This window comes from Procambarus clarkii, chromosome 44, assembly GCF_040958095.1.
Source record: "Procambarus clarkii isolate CNS0578487 chromosome 44, FALCON_Pclarkii_2.0, whole genome shotgun sequence".
NCBI lineage: Eukaryota > Metazoa > Arthropoda > Malacostraca > Decapoda > Cambaridae > Procambarus > Procambarus clarkii.
The window spans coordinates 21,753,750-21,779,009 of NC_091193.1; the positions used below are offsets into that span (position 1 = coordinate 21,753,750).

Genomic DNA, 25,260 nt, shown 5'->3' on the forward strand with positions numbered 1-25,260 from the left:
AAACACCGCTAACTCCTCTCTAAACAACGCTAACTCCTCTCTAAACAACGCTAACTTCTCTCTAAACAACGCGAACTCCTCTCTAAACAACGCTAACTCCTCTCTAAACATCGTTAACTCCTCTCTAAACAACGCTAACTCCTCTCTAAACAACGCTAACTCCTCTCTAAACAACGCTAACTCTTCTATAAACATCGCTAACTCCTCTCTAAACAACGCTAACTTTTCTCTAAACAACGCTAACTCCTCTCTAAACAACGCTAACTTTTCTCTAAACAACGCTAACTCCTCTCTAAATATCGCTAACTCCTCTCTAAACATCGCTAACTCCTCTCTCAACATCGTTAATTCCTTTCAAAACATCGCTAACTCCTCTCTGAACATCGCTAACTCCTCTCTAAACATCACTAACTCCTCTCTAAACATCGCTAACTCCTCTCTAAACATCATTAACTCCTCTCTAACATCTCTCTAAACATCGCTAACTCCTCTCTAAACATCGCTAACTCCTCTAAACATTTTATTTATATTTATTTTATTTATTTATATACAAGAAGGTTTAACTCCTCTTTTTCTTCTATCTTCTAGTTTTGGCATATTTAATGCCTCTAACCTCTCCTCATAGCTCTTGCCCTTCAGTTCTGAGAGCCACTTAGTAGCATGTCTTTGCACCTTTTCCAGTTTGTTGATGTTCTTAAGATATGGGCACCACACAACCGCTGCATATTCCAGCTTTGGTCTAACAAAAGTAATGAACAATTTATTTAGTATTTCGCCATCCATGTATTTAAAATCAATTCTGAAGTTAGAAAGCGTGACATAGGCTCCTCGCACAACATTCTTTAAGTGGTCCTCAGGTTCAAGTTCAAGTTCAAGTATGTTTATTGAGACAAGAATGAAATACATCTCAAAGTGATAGAGTAGCTTAGGCTATTTCTACCCCCCAGGGTCCTCAGGTGATAGTTTTCTATCTAGAACCACCCCTAGATCTCTTCTTTATCAAAAGTCTTTAAAGATTTTCCACATAATTTATAGGTTGTGTGGGGTCTATGGTCTCCTATTCCATATTCCATAACATGGCATTTATTTACATTAAATTCCATTTGCCATGCAAGTGGTGCTCCATATTCTTATTTTGTCCAGGTCTTCTTGAAGGACATTACAATCATCTAAGTTACTTATCCTTCCTATTATCTTAGCATCATCAGCAAACATGTTCATATAATTCTGTATTCCATCTGGTAGATCGTTTATATAGACAATGAACATTACCGGTGCAAAAACTGAACCCTGTGGTACTCCACTTGTGACATTTCTCCAGTCCGATATATACTTCCTCTTATTACTGCCCTCATTTTTCTATCAGCCAGAAAATTTTTCATCCATGTTAGTAACTTACCTGTCATCCCTCCAATGTGTTCCAGTTTCCAGAACAACCTCTTATGTGGAACTCTGTCGAAAGCCTTTTTTAGGCCCAGATAGATGCAGTCAACCCAACCATCTCTTTCCTGTAAAATCTCTGTGGCTCGATCATAGAAACTGAGTAAATTCGATACACAGGATCTTCCAGAACGAAAATCATATTGTCTGATATTATATCGTTTCTCTCTAGGCGTTCTACCCATTTAGTTTTAATTATTTAATTGAGGGTGTCTTCCCTGCTGCCTGTGTGAGTGTGTGTGTGTGTGAAAATTAGGATTAAGGACTTACCCAAAACGCTATGCGTGCTATATAGTGGCTGTACAAGAATGTAAGAACTCTTGTATATATATATATAAATATAAAAAATAAAATAGTTTAGTTTGTCAAAGCAACACAAGTAAAAATAGTTTTCCGGTTTGTACAACTCAATAACCATCTTCACTACTCACTATCTTCTCCAATGTAACCTTCTTTACTTACTCTTGACCAATGTAACCCAAAATGAATTAAATTTATTGTGTTCGAGTTAATCATGAAAATGCGTGGTAAACTCAATGGAAAACATTAGCTTTTATGTATTCATTTATTTATCATTTCAGACTTAATGAAAATAGCACGGGGGGGGGGGTTACAGGCTGATATTTCTTAAAATATTTGACTTGAGCCGGCCACAACCCGCCTATGTCTGCCCTGTACCTAGACCACTTTCCCTGCACAGTAGGATGAGTCTAGCCAAGCTTACAGTAAATAAAGACAATAATAAACATAATTTGTGGTCTTGGATTATTAAATAGTATTCTAAAGTGTTATTAAAAACTCTTAAATGAATGTGAAGAAAGTAACATTGTAACACAATATAGACTTCACTATAACAAGAGTACTCTTAAGAAACAAGAAACACAACATTCCTTATCAACACTTGATCACAACTATATATATCATGCTCGAGCCAGTAGTCCTTATCTACACACACACACAATGATGTGGTGGAGGCTGACTCCATACACAGTTTCAAGTGTAGATATAATAGAGCCCAGTAGGCTCAGGAATCTGTACACCATTTGATTGACATTTGACAGGAGGGACCAAAGAGCCAGAGCTCAACCCCCGCAAGCACAAATAGGAGAGTATACACACACACACACACCTAGTTAAACACAAGACAAAGTTAGAGAAGATTCAGAGGTATGCCACTAGAGTCGTCCCGGAACCGAGAGGTATGAGCTACGAGGAAAGGCTAAAGGAGCTGAAACTCACGTTCCTGGAAAACAGAAGAGTAAGGGAAGACATGATAACCACCTACAAAATCCTCAGGTGAATTGACAGGGTGGACAAAGACAAACTCTTTATAGCACGGGTGGAACACGAACAAGGGGACACAGGTGGAAACTGAGTACCCAGATGAGCCACAGGGATGTTAGAAAGAACTTTTTTAGTGTCAGAGTAATTCACAAATAGAATGCATTAAGCAGTGATGTGGTGGAGGCTGACTCCATACACAGTTTCAAATGTAAATATGATAGAGCCCAATAGGGTCAGGAATCTGTACGTACACCAGTTGATTGACAGTTGAGAGGTGAGACCAAAGAGCCAGAGCTCAACCCCCGCAAGTACAACTAGGTGAGTACAATCTTGTAAAGCCACTAGTACACGCAGCGTTTCAGGCAGGTCCTTAATCTAACAGATAATTTTAAGTAGGTAAATTCTAGCAAAATTTATAAAATGATAACAGGTACATTGCAAGAAAAAACGAGAGATTAGTAGGTATATTAAAGCACATCGGTAGATAGCACTGATAGCTTGATTGGTAATTTAACAAACATTAATAAGTACAATACAGCATATTGATTGCACGTCATATAAGATGACAGCAATGATCACAATGGTAAAGTTGTTTGGCTTAGGTACTTAAAGGTTTGGGGATTGGGTGGCACTAGATACAGTGCAATTTTAAAGCACAAGGTAGGACACTATGAAGATGAAATTAGGTACTTTTTGGTTTTGAATGAGGCAAAAGTTGGACAGCTTTTCAATTCATTAGGGAGTGAGTTCCATAGACATAGTATATCAAATATATACTCGTTACGCCTTAAAATGCACGTGTAAAACTACAAGGTGTAAACCTACACCTTGGACACGATATCTAAGACTTACATTAATGGGTGCATGATACAAGTGGCACAATATGCCAATGTGGCGTTGGTTTGACGTTGAAGCAACGTTGATGACGTCACTATTGGAAACTTTTGTCGGGAGTGGGCGGGGCCTAGCTCAGCGCAGCACTGCCAGACGCAAGTAGATTATAATAATAATAATAATAATAATAATAATAATAATAATCTTTATTTAGGTAAGGTACATACATAAAGAGATTTACATAAAGAGATTATTTGAAACATAAAATGTCTATCATCATCACTGTCAGCCGAGCTGTACGAGTCACGAATAAAATTAGAATAAAAGTTGGCTATTTGAGCTGTCAACAACTGGCTTTCGAATACAATTTGTAATTTTAAATGAATAATTTCGAAAATTCTCGTTAAATTTAGTCTAGCACGCATTTCTTCGAGAATTTATTTATAGATGCAATTCATTTCCATCTAACAGATAATGTACATATATAATCTTTATTTAAATAGAGAGGAAAAGGTACAATAGGAATTAGCAGTATATTTATGTGTGAAGAGAGTGGAGACTTAGAGCTTTTATGCAGCCAGTTACAGTCCCGCTCCTGTACCAGGTAAGTCCATTACGGGCTCACCACAGCCCGTGCTACTTGCCCCGCTCCTGTGCCAGGTAAGTCCACTACGGGCTCACCATAGTCCGTGCTACTGGCAACTTTTTGTTCCCAGTAGGTGAATCTATGACATGGTATCCGGCACCACTAGGCTGCTGCGGCCTTGGCCTCGCGCCTTGCTAAGCCACTTTGAGCTTTATTACTCCTGGTCTTAAGATAGTCTATTAACACTGGTGTGTTGTGGAGCGCACTCAGAGAGACAGCGCTGGCACTCTCTAATTAACCAGGTCAAGCAATGATAGGAGTAAATGAACAAATCCAATTTGTTCATTTAGAGGTTGAAGAGGTAGAACGGCCTATTGACATAGCTCGAGTGCATGGGAGAGTTGTGTAAAACCCTGGTTTGTGTCTCGGAGAGGCTATATAGGATCCAAGTAGGTTAGGTACAACTTCTGGTTTCAACTCTTTTGACCATGTCGTAGCTCAGTTAAGGCGGCGTGGGTTTATTATGTACCCCATACCCCATGGGTATGGGGTACATAATAAACCCCATACCCCATGGGTATGGGGTGCATAATTTATTATGCACCCCATATTGGGTATGGGGTGCATAATAAATGAACTAAACTAACTGTAGGAAGAACAGATAAAAAAATCATTTATAAAATATTTATTAACCAAAACATAACAAATTTAAAAAATGACTATATAATTCATGTTCAAAAAAAATACATATGGTACTGTATATTTTTATACCAAATAATTTACAGCAAAACATGACTTGATATTCCAGCATTAAGGTGAACAAACACTATCAAATAAGATCATTTTACTGTTACTGGTATATGCATTATCTGTAGGAAATTATCTATTTTAATACACTGTACTGAACTGTAATAATAGTACAGCATTTTCCTATGTACTATATATGATGCTATATTATTATTATTATAGGATTTGGTCCACATACAAAGCATTAAAACCAGAGATTATTTAGCACTGCATTTTCTATATATTGAGCAGAGTAGTTCAAGCGTATATTCTAAATAGCTTATTTACATATGACTTTTTAAAGAATTATGGTATTTATATTTTTTCATACATGTAAGCCAATCTATAGCCTCGATGCCTCATGCCTTCCCAGAAATCCTCATCGGGAGGGGGGGAGGGGGTGATGCTACAGTAGAAATTTCTCTCTGTGGCCATAACTATTTGAAGCCCCATCCCTCTCCCTCACCATTTTCTTTGAAACACTTGACAGCAATACAGTACACTTTCCTACACTTGTTCCTACTCCTCATGCTTCGGGTAATTCAAATTCTTAGCATATCTTATGACAGATTTTCACAATACACCAAATTACACAATTTAAAAACTTCTTTATAACTGAGGTTTCATTTGCACTAATCTAGTAGCATGTGAGAAATGCAAATACTTTTAAGTTCATGTTGGTTGTAAATTTGTTTACAATGTTTAGAATCTAGTTTCCACACACTAAGTCCCTTAATCTTCTCATTGGCTCTTCTTTCATATTCCTATTCATACAATTAATATAATAGGAAAATTAAATGATCCTATGTGTAATTTTAGTAAACTTTGAAATCACTAAAGCATATCAGGGCAATTTTATTAGGTATTATTATTGCAATTTTCATCTCTATCACAGCTTACTAATTCAAACCCTGTCCAGTTTAATTTTTGCCTCCTGCAGTGCAGATCATCAAAACAAACGGTAGCCTGTGTAAATTTCTACTTTAAACTCAAATCATAGTATCTTAACCACTCTCACAAGAAAACAATAATGTAGTGCTGTATTAACTAAAGTAAAATAGTTATACTAACTTATGCCCTCAACTCATGCTGAGGAAGCAAGTAATGATAAAATAAGTGAACAGCCAGTACTGTACAGCAATACAGCACTACACTATTCAGGTTACAGGTAAAAGTGAAACATGTACTGAATATATTGCTGAAGATACCAGTACATGAGCTATATAAAATAGCTTGGATTCACTGATGATATCTCATTCAATAATGATACCTAATGATATCTGATTTAAAGGGATCAATGAGAAACAAAATTACCATTAATCTTGTAAATCTTGCCAATCAATGTAAGGTGTTACCAGGTGAAACAAAGCTTCAACAAGTGTGCTTCCTAGTACATACAGTTTGATAGAGGTTTCTCCTCCCATTGATTGTGTGAGTGGTGCTGTGGAGTGAGGCGTACTGGTGGCAATTTACTGATTGAAAGGCAGTTTTGACCAATGTCACTTGCAAGTTAGGCATGGTAAGAGCATTTGGTCTTCAGTGAATGTTACAGAATACAGTATATATGAATTGATAAATGTATGATGCAACAAGCTGTAATTGCATTGCTTACAAAGGATCAAAACCATTCATATTACACATCTCAAGCAAAGATGTTGTGCTTCTATAGTAGATGCAGTGACTTCATGAGTTTGGAAAACAAATTGTTGGTGTTAATGGTCCTAAGTATGGAAAGATATTTTCAATAGGCATTCACAACATGATGAGGAACAAGGTCTAAATCTGCTTAATATTAATTTACTTTAGTAGCATATAATCTTGTCAAACAAATTTTATAATATTCACGCACAATGATAACCTACTTCTAATTACTACTTCATCCTAATGCAAATCTATTATAAATTTATTGTACACACTAAGATCACAATATAAAGTTATTGGCAATAACAATACTGTATATATTTCACACACATCTTCTGCAAACCAAGCATTTTTACAATACCACACTGCATAAATATATATATACAGTACATCTTAATATGACACATTATATTCCAATATGTATATAAAACACCCATTCACTGGCTTCTAAAAATTCATATTAAAGTATCAGAGCGATTGAATCCCATTACCAGGGCATAACTAAATCAGCTAACTAAACACACCATGAAAGTTTATACAACATTTTGCTTCAAGAAAGCATAAGCACCTTTTGCAGCTAAAAAATATTATATGAGAATATTATACGAGAATTCAAGTTATATCAAATTGAAACTATTTACTAAATAAATTAAGATTGTAACTGTGTAAAGTGAACTAAGAAAAACATGATGTCAACAATACAAATGTTGAGGCAAGTTCATATAATAGTCTATACACTTCAACATTTTCAAATCAAAACCTTATAATATTTATGAATGGAATGATGCACTAAATATTAAACTAGACCACGAAGTAGAATTTATATGGATCTCCTTCATTCCCTATACAATTTAAAACTGCAACCTATAATTTTTAATGATAATCCATGATAATGATTGACACCATCTAATGCAAGAGTGCTGGTTGACACCTTCCAACTGTGGGGTAGTGATTGATACCATCCATCTCTGGGGTACTGGTTGACACCTTCCAACTGATCGACACCATCAACTTAGGGGTAAAAGAGTAAATAAGGTTCATTCTGATGCGACCCATGTTACAACTATTTTAACACCACCCATATTACACAGGATATTATAACCCCATCTTATGGGGGTTGTAAAATACAATTATTACAGCCTTAGGGGTTACAAAATATTAGCAACCGTTACAATGGTAGAAGCAGTTGTTACACCATTCTGACATCACCCATATTACAACCATTCTGACATCACCCATATTACAACCATTCTGACATCACCCATATTACAACCATTCTGACATCACCCATATTACAACCATTCTGACATCACCCATATTACAACCATTCTGACATCACCCATATTACAACCATTCTGACATCACCCATATTACAGCCATTCTGACATCACCCATATTACAACCATTCTGACATCACCCATATTACAACCATTCTGACATCACCCATATTACAACCATTCTGACATCACCCATATTACAATAATCTAATACCACCCATATTACTAGCATTTTGCTTATTGAGGTTAAATTTAAAACATTTTCTGTGGTATGCATGTATCAATCAAATACAACAAAAAGCCACAGAAATTCTGAATGGGTGACCTCAAACATATATTGCTGCTAAATACTGGAAAGAAGATATAATATGTATAGTTCACAACTGTTATATCATGTGAATCTCTTACAACAGATATAAAGTACTGTATTACAGTATATTGTCAAGTAAGAACTCAAACTTTTCAAAAGAAAGATTATAAGTGTGTGACAAACTCGCAAAGAGAGGATTGCCACCTCTGACTGAATTTTAAGCTTAACCACATGTATATAGCACTTATGCTCAACTCTGTACACCCACATGTACATAGAATTTGTGCTTAGCTCTGTACACCCACAAACTGTATGTATGTATGTACATAAAACTTATACTCTACTTACCCCCACGTGTACATAGATCGTATACTCGACTTACCCCCACATGTACAGAGAACGTAAACTTGACTTACATGTGGGGGACATGTACATCGAACTTATACCTGACTTACCACCCACATGTGCATCCAACTTATACTTGAGCCTGTACAACCATATGTATGTAGCACTTATCCTCAACTGCGTATAACCATATGTATATAACACATACGTTTGTCTCTATACAACCACACGTATATACAGCCCATCTTCCTATTTTGGTAGTATTTATAGTAACAATGAGGACCATAGTATACATATACCGACATACACTAAAATTAGAAAGTAGAAATTGGCACTATTGAGTTGGACAAACTGGAAAAGTATTTTCTACTTATGTCGCAAAGACAAACTAAACTAACCTAACCTTTCTAGGCCTAATACATGATATCTGAGGCCTAATATAGTGAATGTGTATGCTATACTAGGCCTAGGAATATTTAAATATGTTTTTTAGCTTCATTTTTTTCCGACTCTATAAAGTGAATAATACAAAGTTCTACTATCTAACTGCTTAGAATGGCAATCTTTGTATTATGGTGCATATAGTTACAAAACCTACTATCCAAACAGGAGAATAGGTTGGTGTATACTGTACCAAGTATAGTCTCAACTCCATATGAATATTTTAATATTAAGAAATTAATGTGTAAATATTTGCTACAGTACATACAATAGTACAACTATTGTATGAAACAGTACATCTGTTTCCCATCAACACTCTTTATAAACAAATAAAATACATGATCAGTACATTTAAATATACTGTTGTATTGAACAGTAAATATCATGTAAATAAATATGTATGCAAATGTACATAAACAGTACAGTACTGTACTGTATATGTACATTTAAATTCTTTATAATTTAATAAATTAAGTACATTGGGATATCGTGTGGAACAATCAAGTTCCTGCACATTGTACTCACACCCCCGAAAGTATAGTACTCACCAACCCCAAAAGCTTAAGACGTTATCCTTTCCTTAACTGGTATCAAGTGCTATTTGAAAAGGTACACACAAATATGACTGTACCAAGATTGAGACTAAGCTAACGTTGGTTGTCTTGGAGGTGTATATAAGAAGGCATGTATAACAGATAACTTCATGTGGTATGTTGTAGCAAAGTCAGGCAATAATACTTCTATAACAAATGTAATATTAACCTGGTAATATGCCAATCTTCAGTTAGTTTCTCTAAAATTGCAAAATAATTTGTTAATGTTTTCAATGGCTATTGTATATTACTGTAAAACTTTCTAACTTCTAATTTTGAGTAGGAAGAAAAAAAGATGGCTTGTTAAATACTCAACTAAAGTTCTCACATAAATTATTTTATTATTTTTAAATACTTTTTATATGCAATTACTTTGTCTCAAATGTATTTCTGAAACTTGCAAATCAAGTAAATAATCAAATGTTAGTTCAATGTCAAATTATTATCTGCTGGACCAAAGGTGAAGATAATTGCCCCAACCAGCTTGGCTGCCTCCGTCTCCATCGTTACCTGAAACATGAAGCAACAAGAGCATTAAACCCTAAACACTGTTAGATTTTAATCAAGCAAGTCAGGAAAGATTCTTCTATGTTTACAGTTCATTTGAGTACATCTACAACTATAAAGTCTTCTGCAAAGAAATAGAATGCTATTTTGAAAGGGGAAAAATGCATAATTAACAAAGAATTAAGTATAAATTAAAAACTTCCTTTCTGAGCTTTCTGATTAGGCTACTGTTGCTCACTTAGGCAATACTGAATGTCCCAGAAATACTGGGACATCCCAGTTCAGTACAATGTCCTGGCTGTGGTCTTTGCCAGAGCCAGTGACATTGTACAGAACAATATCCAATACAATCTTCACATTGCCAACTCTGTGAAGATTTTTTTAAACTGACCTTGTTTTGCTATACTGTATATAGGAAGTGGGAGACCCTGGAACATTCTCAAGTATCTTTTAGTGCTTACGAGGTGTGGGTGTATGTCGGTACTGCATACTTCAGTAATGGTGTCACAGACTATGATGACCAAACCACACACGAGAAGATGAGGACACGATGACGTTTTGGTCCATCCAGGACCATTATTAAGTTGATTGTAATAATGGTCCAGGATGGACCAAAATGTCGTCGTCTCCTCATCTTATGGTGTGTTGTTTGATCGTCATATCTTCAGTCATGTTGACCAGACCACACTAGAAGGTGAAGGGACGACCCTTCACCTTCGTCCCTTCACCTTCTAGTGCGAGGTCTGGTCAATATACTTCAGCCACGTTATTGTGACTCATCATCTGCATATCTTCAGCCATGTTATTGTGACAGACTATGTATATGTTCATAAAAGCTTCCTTTAGATTTTTATATGCTTTTTTCATGAATGCCAACTTCCCATATATCACTGATGTTATCTTGTTTAGGTGTACCTCTGATGTTAGTGTTTGAATAATATAAATTCCAAAGCCTCTCCTCTTCATTTCTTGTAGTCACCTTCCCTGGTGATTACCTGGTCTATTGTGCCCCAGTAACCATTGTTTGTTATAAGCACATGCCTTAATAATATGCTAGCATGTAGCCTTCTCTTTTTCTTACAAGTAATCTTGTTAGTCTTGAAGGGCAACACTTCATACAAAAAACTGCTGTGCAGAAATGTAAAATTGTCAATATGACTGTCTTTTCAAAGAATGGCTGTGAACTCCATTTTGAATCATTTAGCCATGCTAAGAATTATCCACAAATTTTTCTGACAACCTTGTTAAAAGTTTACATAAATAATAAAGACTATTTTTAACTAATTAATAAATTTTCAAATGTAGTTTGATTGACAACAAAATTTACAAAGAGCTCACCAAGAGCCAGGAGTTCAAGCTGAGAAGTTTCTGTTGGTGAGAGTTGCAGAACAGTCTTCAAAACTGGCACCAAATGCTTCCTTTCTTCACCGTTCTTCAGCACTAGAAACTAAAAATCATTAAGTCTATTAAAATATGTGAATTCAAATGAATGAACAACATAACTATTCAGGAGAATATCATGAATAGGATAAAATTATTTTGACTAAGAAAGGCCAAGATTTCTACTAAGTTCGATAAGATCTAAATATTATGCATTACACAGACACAAGGATAATGTAGACCAGTAAGTGTCAAAAAGAATACAGAGACTCTCAGTGAGAGAAAGAAGAAGATGTGGAGAGAGAACAAATGGATCTCCCAAGAATCAACTCTCAGACAATTGTTTATACATTATATACTAACCTACCTAGATGTTGGGAAACATCAACATGAGATTAGACTTTCTTTGTAGAAAACAAAAATTGCTAAAAGCAACAGAACTGGTACAAGAAATGATTTCACAGATTCAGTTCAAACTAATGTTCTGGAGTACAGGAAATAGGTGTAGAGGAAAGAAGGCCAGTGGTATTGTATTTTCAAGTGGAAAGGACCTAAGGTGGATTGAATGATTAATTAACACTGTAAATCATTTTTGTTGCAATAATAAGATCATTTATACCTTATAAACACAATATTCAACTCAGTTTTGGGTAAGTTTACAATTTCAGCTCAATACCCCAAATGGAAAATTTAAACTTAAAGGAACAGAACTCTATTTGTGGCTAGTCTGGGCCCCTCAGTAACTTCCCGAGTTACTCACAGAGCACGGGGAAAGAAGTGTGCCCTTGAACCGGAAGAAGGGTAGAAGACAAAAACATCAAGAGCTCCATGAAAGCAGCCAAGAGCAAAAGAAAAAAAGAATTCTGGAAGGAAAGAAGCAAATAGGGTGTCAGTCAAACAAGGTTGATGACAGCAACAGCCAGTGAACTATCACCCAAACAGCAGGCCGAGATAAATCAGAAATGACCAGCCAAGAATCAAGTGGTAAATTAGAGGAGCCCACCAAAGAAACATAAGCCACTGGGACATAACTCAGAAAGTAGAAAGTGAAGTTTATTGCAGACGTCACATATCCAATAATGAATAAAGAACCCCAAAGGGATAACAAAAACAAAGAAAACTCAAGAGAAGAAAACCCAGAAAAAGTCTGGAAGACACAGCAGGGCCACATACCTTCAAGGATGCACCCAAAAAGACATCCCGGTATAATGTGTCTACTGCCAATACGGTAAAGCTAACAGAAAGAAGCCAGCAACTAGATGCCAAAACTGATCACCAAAGAGAACCAGAGAGGTGCAAAAGTCAGAGTGATCAACACCCCAAAATTCTGACCGAGGAAAAGATGCCCCTCCTAAATAGTCTCACAAAGAGAAAACTCATGGAAAAACCCACTGCTAGGAAGGAATAATCCAACTGAAGATTGTAGTCCAGATGCCACCACCAAAACCAAGAGAGGAGATAGCCAACAACACAGTCAGCTTGTGCAACCCACAACAGAACATAGAAAGGCGTCAAATGGACCCCAGATAAAGCCGGGAACAACCACCTAGCAAACCAGGAAATCACAGATGACAGTAGATGATCAGGAAATGCATTGGAAGTTCGAAGATCAAAGATCCAAGAAGGTCGACTAGTCCTGTACTACTCAAACCCAGGTACATAAATGGCCAAAGTAGCACTTTGCCTACCAGCCTACCAGCCTACCAGCAGGAACGCAAATGAATAGTGGAACAAACCCTCAGAATAAATAATGGGACAAACCACTGGGTTGGTGCAGAATGCTAATCTACCCTGAATGTTACTAGTTCAATCGAAAGGAGAGTAGGAACAATAGAGTGGGACAGCTCAGAAAAATTAACGAAGAACTTGTCTTGAACCGAGTGCAATGTGGCTCTCATTATTATGGATATCATGATTTTTACCATCGTTGATTTGAATATTGTAAAGCAGATTAAATTCATAATTTTCAAACTGATTTACAATAAAATTTGATGCAGCTACCGACCTTTAATATTACATTTTTCATGTACTCCATGTTTTCCATGTGTTTTTCACGAAGCTCATTTCTTACGGATCTTCGAATTTCTTCTTTAAGAGCATCTGAAAGCTGAGCCAACTTAGCATTCTCTGCTTCTGACTCGTGCAAGAGTGTTGTCAGCTGCTGGATTCGCATTTCGCCAGCATTCAACTGAAAATTTTACATAAATGTATTCTTGAGTTAATCAAGCAGATGATGAGTGTCTAAAAGTATGGAAGTGAGCTATTTGCAAATATTGAAACTTACAGAAAATATGACAAGATTGTAATGTTAGTGGACAAAGCATTGCATCAACTTCCCAACTATTAACAAAACTGAGTGAACAGTATATGTGTAGCAGTCCCTGGTTACTAATAAGATAAAATGACACATAATATGGGGAAGAGAATCAGGCACATAGACAGGGCAACACTATAGGTTCATCACCATGGGCAACAATAAAACATACCCTCGTGTCCCAACTCACCCACTGAGTTGTAAAATTGTTATACAGTATTCTCAAAACTATATGCACAGAATTAAAAGTTGTACAAGTTTTGAAGTCTTTTCTTCTGCAATAACTCTTGCTGAGATTCAGGCCAGTGGTACATGAAGATCTTACTACATGTTTGTAGTTAGGCATCTACCTAGGGTGTCCTGCCTTCTCAGTCAGCATGTGGTTTTTGGCTTACTAAGCCTGACCTAAGCCTAAGACATATCAGCCTAAGCCTTATATGTACCCAGCCCTCTCTTTATGCAGAAAATTTCTTTCTTCGGGAATAATATCCCACCTGCAGCCCTCGTCTTGGCGATGGTATGAGGTGTCTTGGTGGTCTTTTCACAATTTCCTTTCCTCGTATCATGCGGGGCTGGCAGAGCCGATCCAGCTTGCATTCCTTAAGCTTTCTTGTTTTTTGTTTCACCTCCGGCCTGCTCATGCGCCGCCTGAGTCGTCCTGGTCCTTGGACAGGGTGCTCTCTTCTCTCTCTCTTCTCCTCAGTTTATGGTGGCCCTTTCGGTTCAAGATTGCTTCCAGAAGGCTCTGTTTCTGTTGGCATTGGCCTCTGGGGGTCGGGTCGGGGAGCTTCATGCTCTCCTCCGGCACAGAGGTTTGATCCTGGTGGACGTTTTGTTTGGTTGCAGCCATCTCCTTTTCTGGTGAAGAACGAGATGGCAGGCTTCCGGAGGGGTTCGTGGGTTTTTGATGCTTGGTTGGTCAGGCCGGGGGTGCATCATGTGTTGTGTCCGGTTGCAGCTCTGTGCCGTTACCTGTGCACCTTGGCCGCTGGGGCCGTGGTCGCACTTTGGGTTTATTTGATTTCTATTTTCCCTGTTCTAGGGCTCGGGTTTCTCAGATCGTCTGCAGGATTATTAAGTCTAGCCAGCCTGCAGTCTACCCTCGTGTCCATGACGTTCATCAGTATGCTGCCTTGACTGCCGTGTTTGGCAACATGTCATGAGCTGACATTTGGGTGCGGGGGTTTTGGAGGCCGAACAGGGTCCTGGCCGCCCGTTATTTGGTAAATATTCCTGGTCCCAGTCGTTTATGTGTAGCTTTGGGTTGCAGTTTGCAGCCATTTGTCTCTTCTTCAAATTGATCTACGCGGTGCAGCCGCCTCCCGATTAAGTCCCTCTTTTACTTATCTTTGGTTGAACAAATCTTTGGTTATGTAGCTCCAGGGAGCCGAAGGGGCTACCCACAGAAAGTCAGTGTTGAATGTAACGAAACGCCATTTTCTGGGCGAGCCCATAGGATCCTTGACACCCCTTCCTCCCTCCCACCGGTCAGCAGTTTCGTTTTTGATGCTCAGCCTCTGAACTGAGGTGTGAGTAGCCGGCATGTAGGTCCGGGGCTCCCCCTCCCCATTTTTGGAGGAGAAGGGCTGTGCAGACAAGTGGTGCGGCAGCAGTGAGTGAAGATTGCTTGTTTGCTCGTTTCCTTTGTTTTCCTTTGAGGAGTTCTGTTTCTCTGTTCAGTTTTGTTTTTGCTTGCAAATTCCTACTATGTGGGGTTTGTTTTGAGATGCCTACTTTTCTGGGTGACTAACCCCAGTCAATGGCAGACAAGGAATACCCCAAATACGAGAGGGGTCTCCTTAAGCCATTGCTCCCTGTGCCTCTCTGAAGGGGGCCAGGTTCTGGCTCTGGTCCCCGGTAGGCAGGATTTCACTGACTGAAGTTCCAGACTAATATAGACCCCATCAGTCCTATAGCTCCAGATAGTCGAAGGAGCTCCCCACAAAAAAGGTGACTGTCACCCTGAGACAAGGTCACAGAACAACCTTCAAACTCGCACGAGGCGAGCTGGAACTCAGAAGTAGCATCCATTAGTCTACTGAGCCCTGATGGGGTTTTCCAGGGACCATAGGCTGACTGCTATGGGATGCCCAGGCAAGGTACAGCAAAGCCGGTTAAACTCAAATAACAAATAAAAGGGGATGAACTAAAAACTGAACCCCTGCAACGTGTACAATCATGGGGGCCTAGAGGAGGGCCACCAAAATACCTGAGGGTTAATGTAAGAGAATGGTGGTGGTGGTTAAATGATTGTCAGTGTAGAATTGTTACAATATGATCATTTGAACTTTTTTGAAGCAGGGTAAAGATGTGCATTCAATTTCTAGCTAGACTGTTCTAGAGTGATTATGTTTGGTTGAGTTGACTATTAGGAGTTTGCCTTAGATAAGTCCTTAATGTCTCATATGTATTGGCCACTGGTCTAATTTTATAACTGTCATCTTTGTGTGCAACTCTAGTCTTGCCCCCACGATTATTGTGTTTTGTGGGAGTAAGGCAAGGCAGGATTTTCTTATGTATTGTGGAGTTACTCATTCCAAATGTAACTCCTTTACAGGTTTTAGGCCTGCCTAGAGTGTCTTGTTTCTGAGCTTTTATTCCTGTTCCAGGGAGATATTGAGCATAGAGTAAATGTCAACAGGCAGTGCCAGGGCATTTTTCATGGGAGTAATACTGTGATTAACTAATAAAAATACTGTGTAAACTAAAAAGAATACATATGTTTCTTTGTGTCCAGTGTGGAGTATCACCTCATACCCTTAGATATATTAAATTTGGAAGCAACTTTCCTGGGGGCCGGGCCATGATTCACCCTGCCTGGAGGACTTGCAATGCAGGGTTGTAAGGCAGCCCCAGAGCACAGTAGAGTGGTAAGTTGAATTTGGGTTAACCACCCAAAGTATCACAGCCCCGTGACACTACTCTACCATCACAATCAAGAAGAATGTGATAGTTGGGGGGAAAATTGGGTGTTGGTGTAGGTGTTGCTGTCTGGTGGGGAAAACATAAGTTGATGTGATTGCTACTTGGCAAAGCTGCTAATGTTAAGCAGAAAAAAATGTTAGAAAAAACCAGAGTTGAAAATAATGAAAAACCATTTTCTGGACAAGCCCCAGAGGCTCCCTGAAGCTATTCAAATTGACATGTGCCATATTAGTTTGGAGTCATCAGTCACAGAAGTTCTGTGCCTACCAGAAACAATGAAACAGCACCTGGTCCCCTCAGAGAGACGCATGGAGCAATGGCCTTATGAGCACTCTACATTTAGAGTATGTCATGTCTGCCATCAACTAAGGAGGGCACCCAGAAAGATAGGCAAAATGATACAAACCCCCAATTGGTAAAAATTGCAACCAATGTCTGAACAGAGCCAAAGAACCTACCCTCCCCCCCCCCCCCCCGCCCCAAAGAAAACAAACAAGCAAATCGTAATCCAACTAGTACGCCCACTCCTTAGTGCCTCTCCCCTCCCTTTCATGGGGGAAGGGGGAGCCTGCTCAGACGAGCCGGCGGCTCACCCTTCCAGTTCGTAGTGATGAAAAACCGCCGACCTGAGGGAGGGAGGGAGGGAGGATGTCAGGGAGCCTCTGGGACTCGCCCAGAAAACCAGCGTTGAATGTAATAAAACGCCATTTTCTGGGTGAGCCCTGGAGGTTCCCTGGAGGTTCCCTGGAGCTATCGGGCTAATGTGTGATATATTAGTAGTGATATATTAATATTAGTAATATGCACAGTAGTGCAAAATAGCTGCCAAAACATAAACAACTTTACTGCTGCAAAACATCCAAACCCAAGATGGATGCGCCCGATGTGAAGGTGCATAATTCATGCCGGCAAATATGGTAAAACCAATGCAGGAGGAGGTGATGAAATCCCCCTCTCCCACCGCAACAACCCCAGCCCAGAAGGTACAGAGACCTAAGCTGGGGCAAACAGAGCCAAAGCGTTCCTAACAGACTCCCCCGAGCCCTGGGAACCCCCCGATAGAGGCCCCTCTTCCATGCCCACCACTCCTGAAGAAAAGGCAGTGTCCAGAGAAAAAGCTTCAAAGAAGGGAGTCTGCTGGGTCGACCCAGAAGCTTTGGCGGAAAAGTCGGACTCGACCACCTCCGCGCCCGAATCGGAAGAGGCAGTCCCTGAAGCTACCCGAGCCTCATCTCAAGCTAAACCCCGCCCCAACTCCAAAATCCTCAGATGTTTGGGAGCCGGAAGCAGGGAGCAAGGATCAGGGCGAACCATGCCCACTAGGGAAGGAAGTAAGGGCACGAATGGAACCAAGGTTGAAGCAACCAACGCCCTCAAATCCTGGTCCCTAAAACCCACGCAGGGCATCTCCAGGGCTTCAAACTAAGCGACCAACCTGGCTTATTGCAACAAAGAAAATCTAGCATGCAACCCAAAACCAGAGCATCCTCCCCATAAACATGGGGAAGGAGGTTGAGCAAAGTAGCTCTTATCAGGCTCAGGTTATCATATGTTTACATTGTTGGTGTAGTTCTTTAGGCTCTTTTGAGGCTGCGAAATGGTTTTTAACTAAGCAGTGGTCATTTTGTTTCGCTGATATTCTGGATGCCTTCCCTTGGTGGTGGCAGACATGAATAAATTTACATTACATTTTTCATTGTATCACTGTTCCTTGCACCTCTCTGAGGGGGGCGGCAGGTTCTGGCTCATGGTCCCCGGTAGGCCAATAAGAACTCTGCAACTGATGGCACATAGTAGTTTAGTACTAAATCAGTATACAGTAGTAACTTCAGGGAGCTACAAGGGGGGTTCCCTCCCACATAGAAAATATAGAAAAATGAACTAGTCAAAACCATAAGGTATTTATACGAATGATACCTAATAGGAACAACTTTTAATATATATACTCCCAATAAATACATACACTTCCTTTACATACAGTTTAAAGAAAAACATTGCTAGATTAGAAAAAGACAATCACTTTTTTGAAAGAGAACATGAAGTTGGCAAAAGATTCCTCTTTAACCACTGTGCTGCGCCAACCGAGAAATCTCGTTCTGAGAGTTGTACTATCTTTTTTTAATTAGGCTATATTTTAATGTTTTTTAATGTTTTCATCACTCTTTGTGTTTTGAAATGAAAATGGTTGAGTTTGGAAACATTTTGACATTAACTTTACCTGAATATTTATAAAAACAACAAAAATATGTCCTTAACAATTGCACTATGAAGTTTTTGCCAAAAACAGGTGCGCAATGCAGGGGTTAAGAATCAGCAATTGCATATGTAGTATAGAAAATTTTTAAAATCATAGTTTTAACTCACGCTAACTTCAAGAACTATGAAAGATATCTAATTCAAAGTTGTGCACAAAACCAAGCAAGCCACAAAACAAATATCTTAATCATCAACAAGATGCTCACCTTTGCCTCAAGCCTAGCCATCTCCTTCCCAGTAGCATCTGTGTTGATGCTGGCAATGCTGACATTGTCATCCTGGGATGTAAGAGGGGAATTTATAAGTTGCTCTAGGGGCGGAGGGCTATAACCCCTTTGTTTACCCGGGGAACGATGAACAGGTTCCACCCACTCTGAGCCCTACGGTTATGTGAAAGACATTCAGTTAATGAAGAAATTTTAAAGTATGCTGTTTTTGTTATAAGTACCTCTGAATTTTGCTTATATAGACAGGCTCTTTAATATGTCAATTAATAATTCTAAACAATTTCACAATACAGCATACTGGAACCAACATTTCTGACAACGGTGATGTGGAGAACATGAGCGTTTTCAAGAATGTGATTTAACCAATATACTGTAGGCTTACTGGAAATGATTTACACAAATAATTAAGCTAAACATGCGTTATCATAGACACTACTATGAAAGAAACCCATTAACCACTTACAACCATAATTAAATTCTAGAGTTAGAAAAATGTTGATTACCTCTAGATGATCAGTCCTTTTATGATTGTAATTTGCCCTTCAAAACATTCATCTGTGGTACCTGCAATATTTCCCTAATCTGCTCATAATGGGTTAAAAAATGTTAAAGTCTTGTACAATGAATTTGATTGAATGATAAATAATTTCTCAGTTGCTGCAAAAGAACACACTATATTTACATATAGTGTGCACAGCTGTCTGTTCTACAATCCCTTTTGAATGGATTTTTATAAACCCTAAAAGTTTGGAGTTATAATTTATTTTGTCTAAATTTGGCGCCTATTTTCAAATGATATACAATATTGACGATTTTTTTTTACAGTAAACCATACTAAAAACCTATATTCTAAATCTTTGAAAATAAAGATCCACCTGCCTGCCCACTAGCCAGCCAGTCCAGCTGCCTGCCCACTAGCCAGCCAGTCTACCTGCCCGCCCACTAGCCAGCCAGTCTACCTGCCTGCCCATTAGCCAGCCAATCCATCTGCCTGCCCCCCCCCCACTCCTGCCTGTCTACCAGCCAGCCAGTTACCCATTCACCTATCCATCATACCTGGAGAGGGTTTAGTAGGACAGTATTAGTAACAGTGTTAATAACACAATTTACTGTACTTGAATAATTTGGCTTGTTTTCAATATTTTATTATTAACAAAAACTTTTGTGCCTAGTGAAACTACCCAGTACACTCGTCCGGCTCCCTAGCCTACGGCACTCGGTCTCACATCCGTAATACTACAACCGCATTTGACGCAGGGCAATTTTTGGACACATTTAAAAATAAAATAAGCGTGTCTTATACACCAGCAAATACGGTACATTAAATGTAAAGTCCTCATAGGCCATTGCTCCCTGCTCCTCTCTGAGGGGACCAGGTTCTGGCTCATGGTTCCTGGTAGGCATAAGAACTCCTGTGACTGATGACCCCCAAACAAACATAGCTCATATAAATTCTGATAGCTTCAGGGAGCCGACAGGGCTCCCCACAGAAAGTAGTCTTCCATGAATGTTAATGGTAACAATATGCTCTCTGAATCTGCTTTGGAATGATCCTCATTCTTCTGGTGTACCTCTAACCCCCACTTCCATCATTCATATAATCAATCAGGGACCTGACCTTCACTAATTGTCCTTGGTGTAAATCACAAGATACCTCTCTGATGAATATTCTGAAGAGAAGAACAAAGTTGTTTCACACTATCATAGTATTTCTGACGTTTGAATTTGTAAGCACTATAAGCATGACCATGAAAATTTTTCTGTGTATTTAAAGGATTTGAGCAAGTCAAAATATTTGTACAGTATTCTCAAATTTTTAAATACAGCTAAAACAAAAACAAAAACTACTGTAATTACTGTACAAAGCAGTACTAATATGTATCAAGTCACAAAATACACAAAGAAATTTAAATATGTATTAATAAAACTGCAATAACCTGCTTGCAACTGATATTCTCTTACCAACAGCATCATATTTAATATATTTACAGTTATTTAACACCTTACGACTCTAAGAAGAATCAAAGTAAATAGCTTTCAATAAAAACTAAATCATGCTCATGTAGTTTACAAATTTCAAGCTTATAAATATTAATACAGTACTCTAAAACTAAAAAGATATGAATATATACAAAAACTTAATCATACATTCAAAAGCAATGCATCCATCTTAAGAAAACAATTAAGCATTTCAATTACAGTATACTGTACAGTAGAAGGAAAATATAGAGAAACTCCAAAGAAACAGTGAATGGTTAACTATTATCCACATGGAAGAAAAATGAAATGAATGCATTGGATAAGATGGAAAAGTCGGGTCATGGTCAAACCACTTAAAAATATTAATTATTCCTACACATTCTTATACAAAGTAGATTGCACATATTTGGCATGAGGGATATTGATATTTTTAAGCATGCACTAAGTATTTGTGTTTTCCAAACTTCTTTGTACTGTATAATATTTCAACAGGATTGAAAAGACATGAGTATCCAATTGATATTGGTTATTATATTCTAATATCCTAAGTTAAGCTTACATAAGTACATATGCTTATTCATAACAAAGTGACAGTCCTATCTAGTGATTTGTTAACTTTTTTCTGGTTTTCAATTACTCTCTCACTGCAATACATGTACTGGTGGGACGTCGGGACGTGGGACGTCCTCCGACGCTAACTATGGGATAGTAATATTTGTGTTTATAAAAGCTGACAATAAATGAGTTTGAAAAAAGACAAATAATAATTAGTGAAAGAAGGTTAATTATGAATAAATCATTCACACCATAACACTAACCTCTCCCTCCTCTCTGACCATGTTCGTGACATCAATCCTGGGCTCGTCGCCATGGCTGAGCTGGCGACGATGCTGCTGAGCATTGCTGTGGCTCATTCCTGGCATGCTGTGGTCACTCTCCGAGCGCACCAGGTTAGGAGCACTAGAAGTAGTGGCCAGAGTAGTGCTAACATTGGAGGGCGTTGCAGGAACTGAATTGCTAATAGTATTCTTTAGCTGCCATAACTTGTCCTCAGATTCTTCAAGTTTAGTTGCTAGTTGCTCCACTTCTCGGGAGTGAGTTTGCTTCAAAGTATCCAACTGTTTCTGTTGATTAAAAAGGAATTAATTACCAAAGGAAATGTATTTCTTTCTAACCTTTACTAATTTATAATAAGCTTTTAACAGTTAATTTGTTATTAACATCAAAGTTAATGAAAACCACTAGCATTGATAATGCAAATGTTATACCATGATAAAATTACACTGATAAAACAATCAAGATGGATGAAAAATATGAAACACATCAGAGGAGTGGACATTATTTTTAATTATTTGTTTATGCCAATCAATAACCAAGTTTGTTTATCTTGTGATTTTATAAGTTACTTATTAACCCATCAAACTTGTATGATTTTACTAGCTGTGTCATTATGTTTCTTGTGCTTTGTAAACCTGAGTTCCAGCTTCCCAGACAAGACTTCTCAAGACCACAAGAGAATAAAAATATTTAATTTGTGTAAAAGATAAATGAAAAAAATCAAACTTTAAAATGATTAATTTTGGTTTCATTACTAGAAATCTATTTAAATATTTAAATACTTTTCTGCTGTCTTTCCATTTATTTAATTACAACTTTATTTTGTGAAGACTCTTCTCTTAGAAAGCTTGCTTGAACTTAATTTCAATGAATAACATGCACATTCAATATCTGGCAAATTCACAGCAAGATAAAATAATAAGTATTCCAAACACACATCAATATTTATACATATTGTAAACTGTTGCCAGGATTTCACTTTAAAAAATGCATAAACAAATATTTACAACCCCCTTTTTCCTAATAACAATACAAAGTCAACAAAACTATCACATGAGCATTACCCACTAAGAAGAGGATTTGACTCTTAATTACCTTGAACCTACAAAAGATATTGTCACTAACCTTAAAGTTATTACTCATTGCTTCATTTTGATTAGACATGCTGGCAATTATCCTTTGGTATTCAGTAATTTTACCTTCCATCTTACTTTCGAGGATAGCAATTTTTTCATGGTGTGAACTCTCCCTCCTGTTTAGCTCCTCAGAAAGTGACGATACTTGTCTTGCATTTCCATCTTTCTCAGATTGTATATAAGTGTATTCTGCTCGGAGGGCAGACAATTCTGATCTATGAATAGCAGTAACAGCAAAATTAAATGTTATACAGCATATTAAGAATATAAATATAAACAATTCCAAAAGACCTCATTTATGTGAAATCTACAGACAAGTGAAAAACTACAGACAAGTGAAAAACTACAGACAAGTGATAAAACATAAGGAAAAACAAGTGTCTACAGACAGAGTCTTAGTAAGACAAGCAAGCAGTGAGCCACAAATAGGTTCTAGTGGTATGCCTGCAAAACTTGAGAGCGCACCCCAGAAATGTCATCACTGCTGTTATTATGGAAAGGGACTCCCCTTGCAAACACTAACACCTCTCCTTCTTCCCCCTTCATCACTGTCTTCTATACCCCAACAAGAGTCCTCAATAAAGGTAAGATATACTTATACTGTACATACTGTAGTACAAAATATAAGTACAGTAGTAGTGTGTATAAAATATATTTCTAAGTTAATATTTTTGGGGGTGTGGAACGGATTAACTCAATTTACATTATTTCTTATGGGAAAATTTGTTTCGGTTTTCCAATTTTCGGTTTTTGAACCGTCTCTAGGAACGGATTAAATTTGAAAATGGAGGTACCACTGTATTTATAGAAATGCCAAAATTGTTTTTCTTACTAGAAAAAATTTACTACAAAAAATTAAAATAGACAGTACATGGAATTTATGTAACAAATCATGTTATTATCTGTATTGTTTTTCCAGTGCCCCAAGGAACCCCTATTATTTTAGGCATAAGTAACAAATTGAGAATACATGTCCACAGAGATTACACAATAATAACAAGTATGTCTCTACATGGAAAATACTCAAAAGGCTCAGTCCTTAATCTGCACAATAAAACCAGCGTTGAATGTAAAGAAACTCCATTTTCTGGGACAGCCCCGGAGACTTCCTTGGAGCTATAGAACTAATATGCAATTCATTAGTCTAGGGCATTAGTCAAAGGAGTTCAGCCTTCTGGGGACTATGAGCCAGAACCTGACCCCCCCTCAGAGAGGTTCAGGGAGCAATGGCCCTGGAAACCCCCCTATGATCGGAGATTTCCTTATCTGCCATCGACTGGGGTTAAGCACCCAGAAATGTAGGCATAACAAAACAAACCCCACATGGTAAGAAAATTGCAAAGACTGAAGAGAGAGGCAGAACTCCCTCCAATCCCAAAGAAACAAGCGAACGTCGCACATCACCACTGTACCGCTTGTCCGTGCAGCCTCCTCCCCCCCCCCTCACCAAGGAGGGGAGAGCCCTGTACCCCCTCTGGCGTTGACCCAGCCATTCCAGTTCAGAGGGAAGGCTGCCCTAAGTGCATGCAACCCCGATACACTTCAGGTGCACCTGGCCACCACACCACGAACAGCAGAGAACACCACGAAGGCAAAACACTACGTAGGAAATCTAGGAATCTAGAGAAGATTGTATTAGCCAATTGTATTAGCCAACGAACTGGAATGGCTGGGTCGCCAGTGTGGGGAGGGTCCTTTGCTCCCCCCTTCCCCTCCCAGGGGTGAAAGGGGGCTATGCATACGAAAAGCTCGGCAGTGGGGTGTAACGTTTGCTTGATTGCTTCTTTCCTTGGGATTGGAAGGGAGTAGGGAGTTCTGCCACTCTGTTCGGTTTTAGGTTGCAATTTTCTTACCATGTAAGGTCTGTTTTGTTATGCCTACCTTTCTGGGTGTCTAACCCCAGTCGATGCGGATAAGGAAAACCCCCAACACTGGGGGGGGGAGGGGGGGTTTCCAGTGCCATTGCTTGCTCCCTGTGACTCTCTGAGGTGGGGGGGGAGGCAGGTTCTGGCCCGTGGTCCACGGTACGCTGAACTCCTTCGACTAATGCCCAGGTCTAATGAATTGCATATTAGCCAGATACCTCCAGGAAGTCGAAGGGGCTCCCCACAGAAAATAGCTTATTGGAGTGAACGATGCAGTGAAAAAAAACAAAAAAAAA

At 38.6% G+C, this 25,260-nt stretch overlaps 1 protein-coding gene across 1 annotated transcript in view; it reads right to left on the minus strand.

The window, feature by feature from the left end:
- Positions 1 to 4,814: 4,814 nt before the first annotated feature.
- Positions 4,815 to 25,260, minus strand: part of LOC123745350 (GRIP and coiled-coil domain-containing protein 2) — a 43,906-nt gene continuing 23,460 nt past the window's right edge. The window contains exons 17-22 of the mRNA XM_045725834.2: positions 23,089 to 23,314; positions 21,945 to 22,250; positions 19,126 to 19,299; positions 13,430 to 13,612; positions 11,383 to 11,491; positions 4,815 to 10,047 (exon numbers count right to left, since the gene is read on the minus strand). Coding sequence (XP_045581790.2) covers positions 9,980 to 10,047; positions 11,383 to 11,491; positions 13,430 to 13,612; positions 19,126 to 19,299; positions 21,945 to 22,250; positions 23,089 to 23,314 — 1,066 coding nt within the window. The 3' untranslated portion in view covers positions 4,815 to 9,979. The remainder of the gene's footprint in view (positions 10,048 to 11,382; positions 11,492 to 13,429; positions 13,613 to 19,125; positions 19,300 to 21,944; positions 22,251 to 23,088; positions 23,315 to 25,260) is intronic.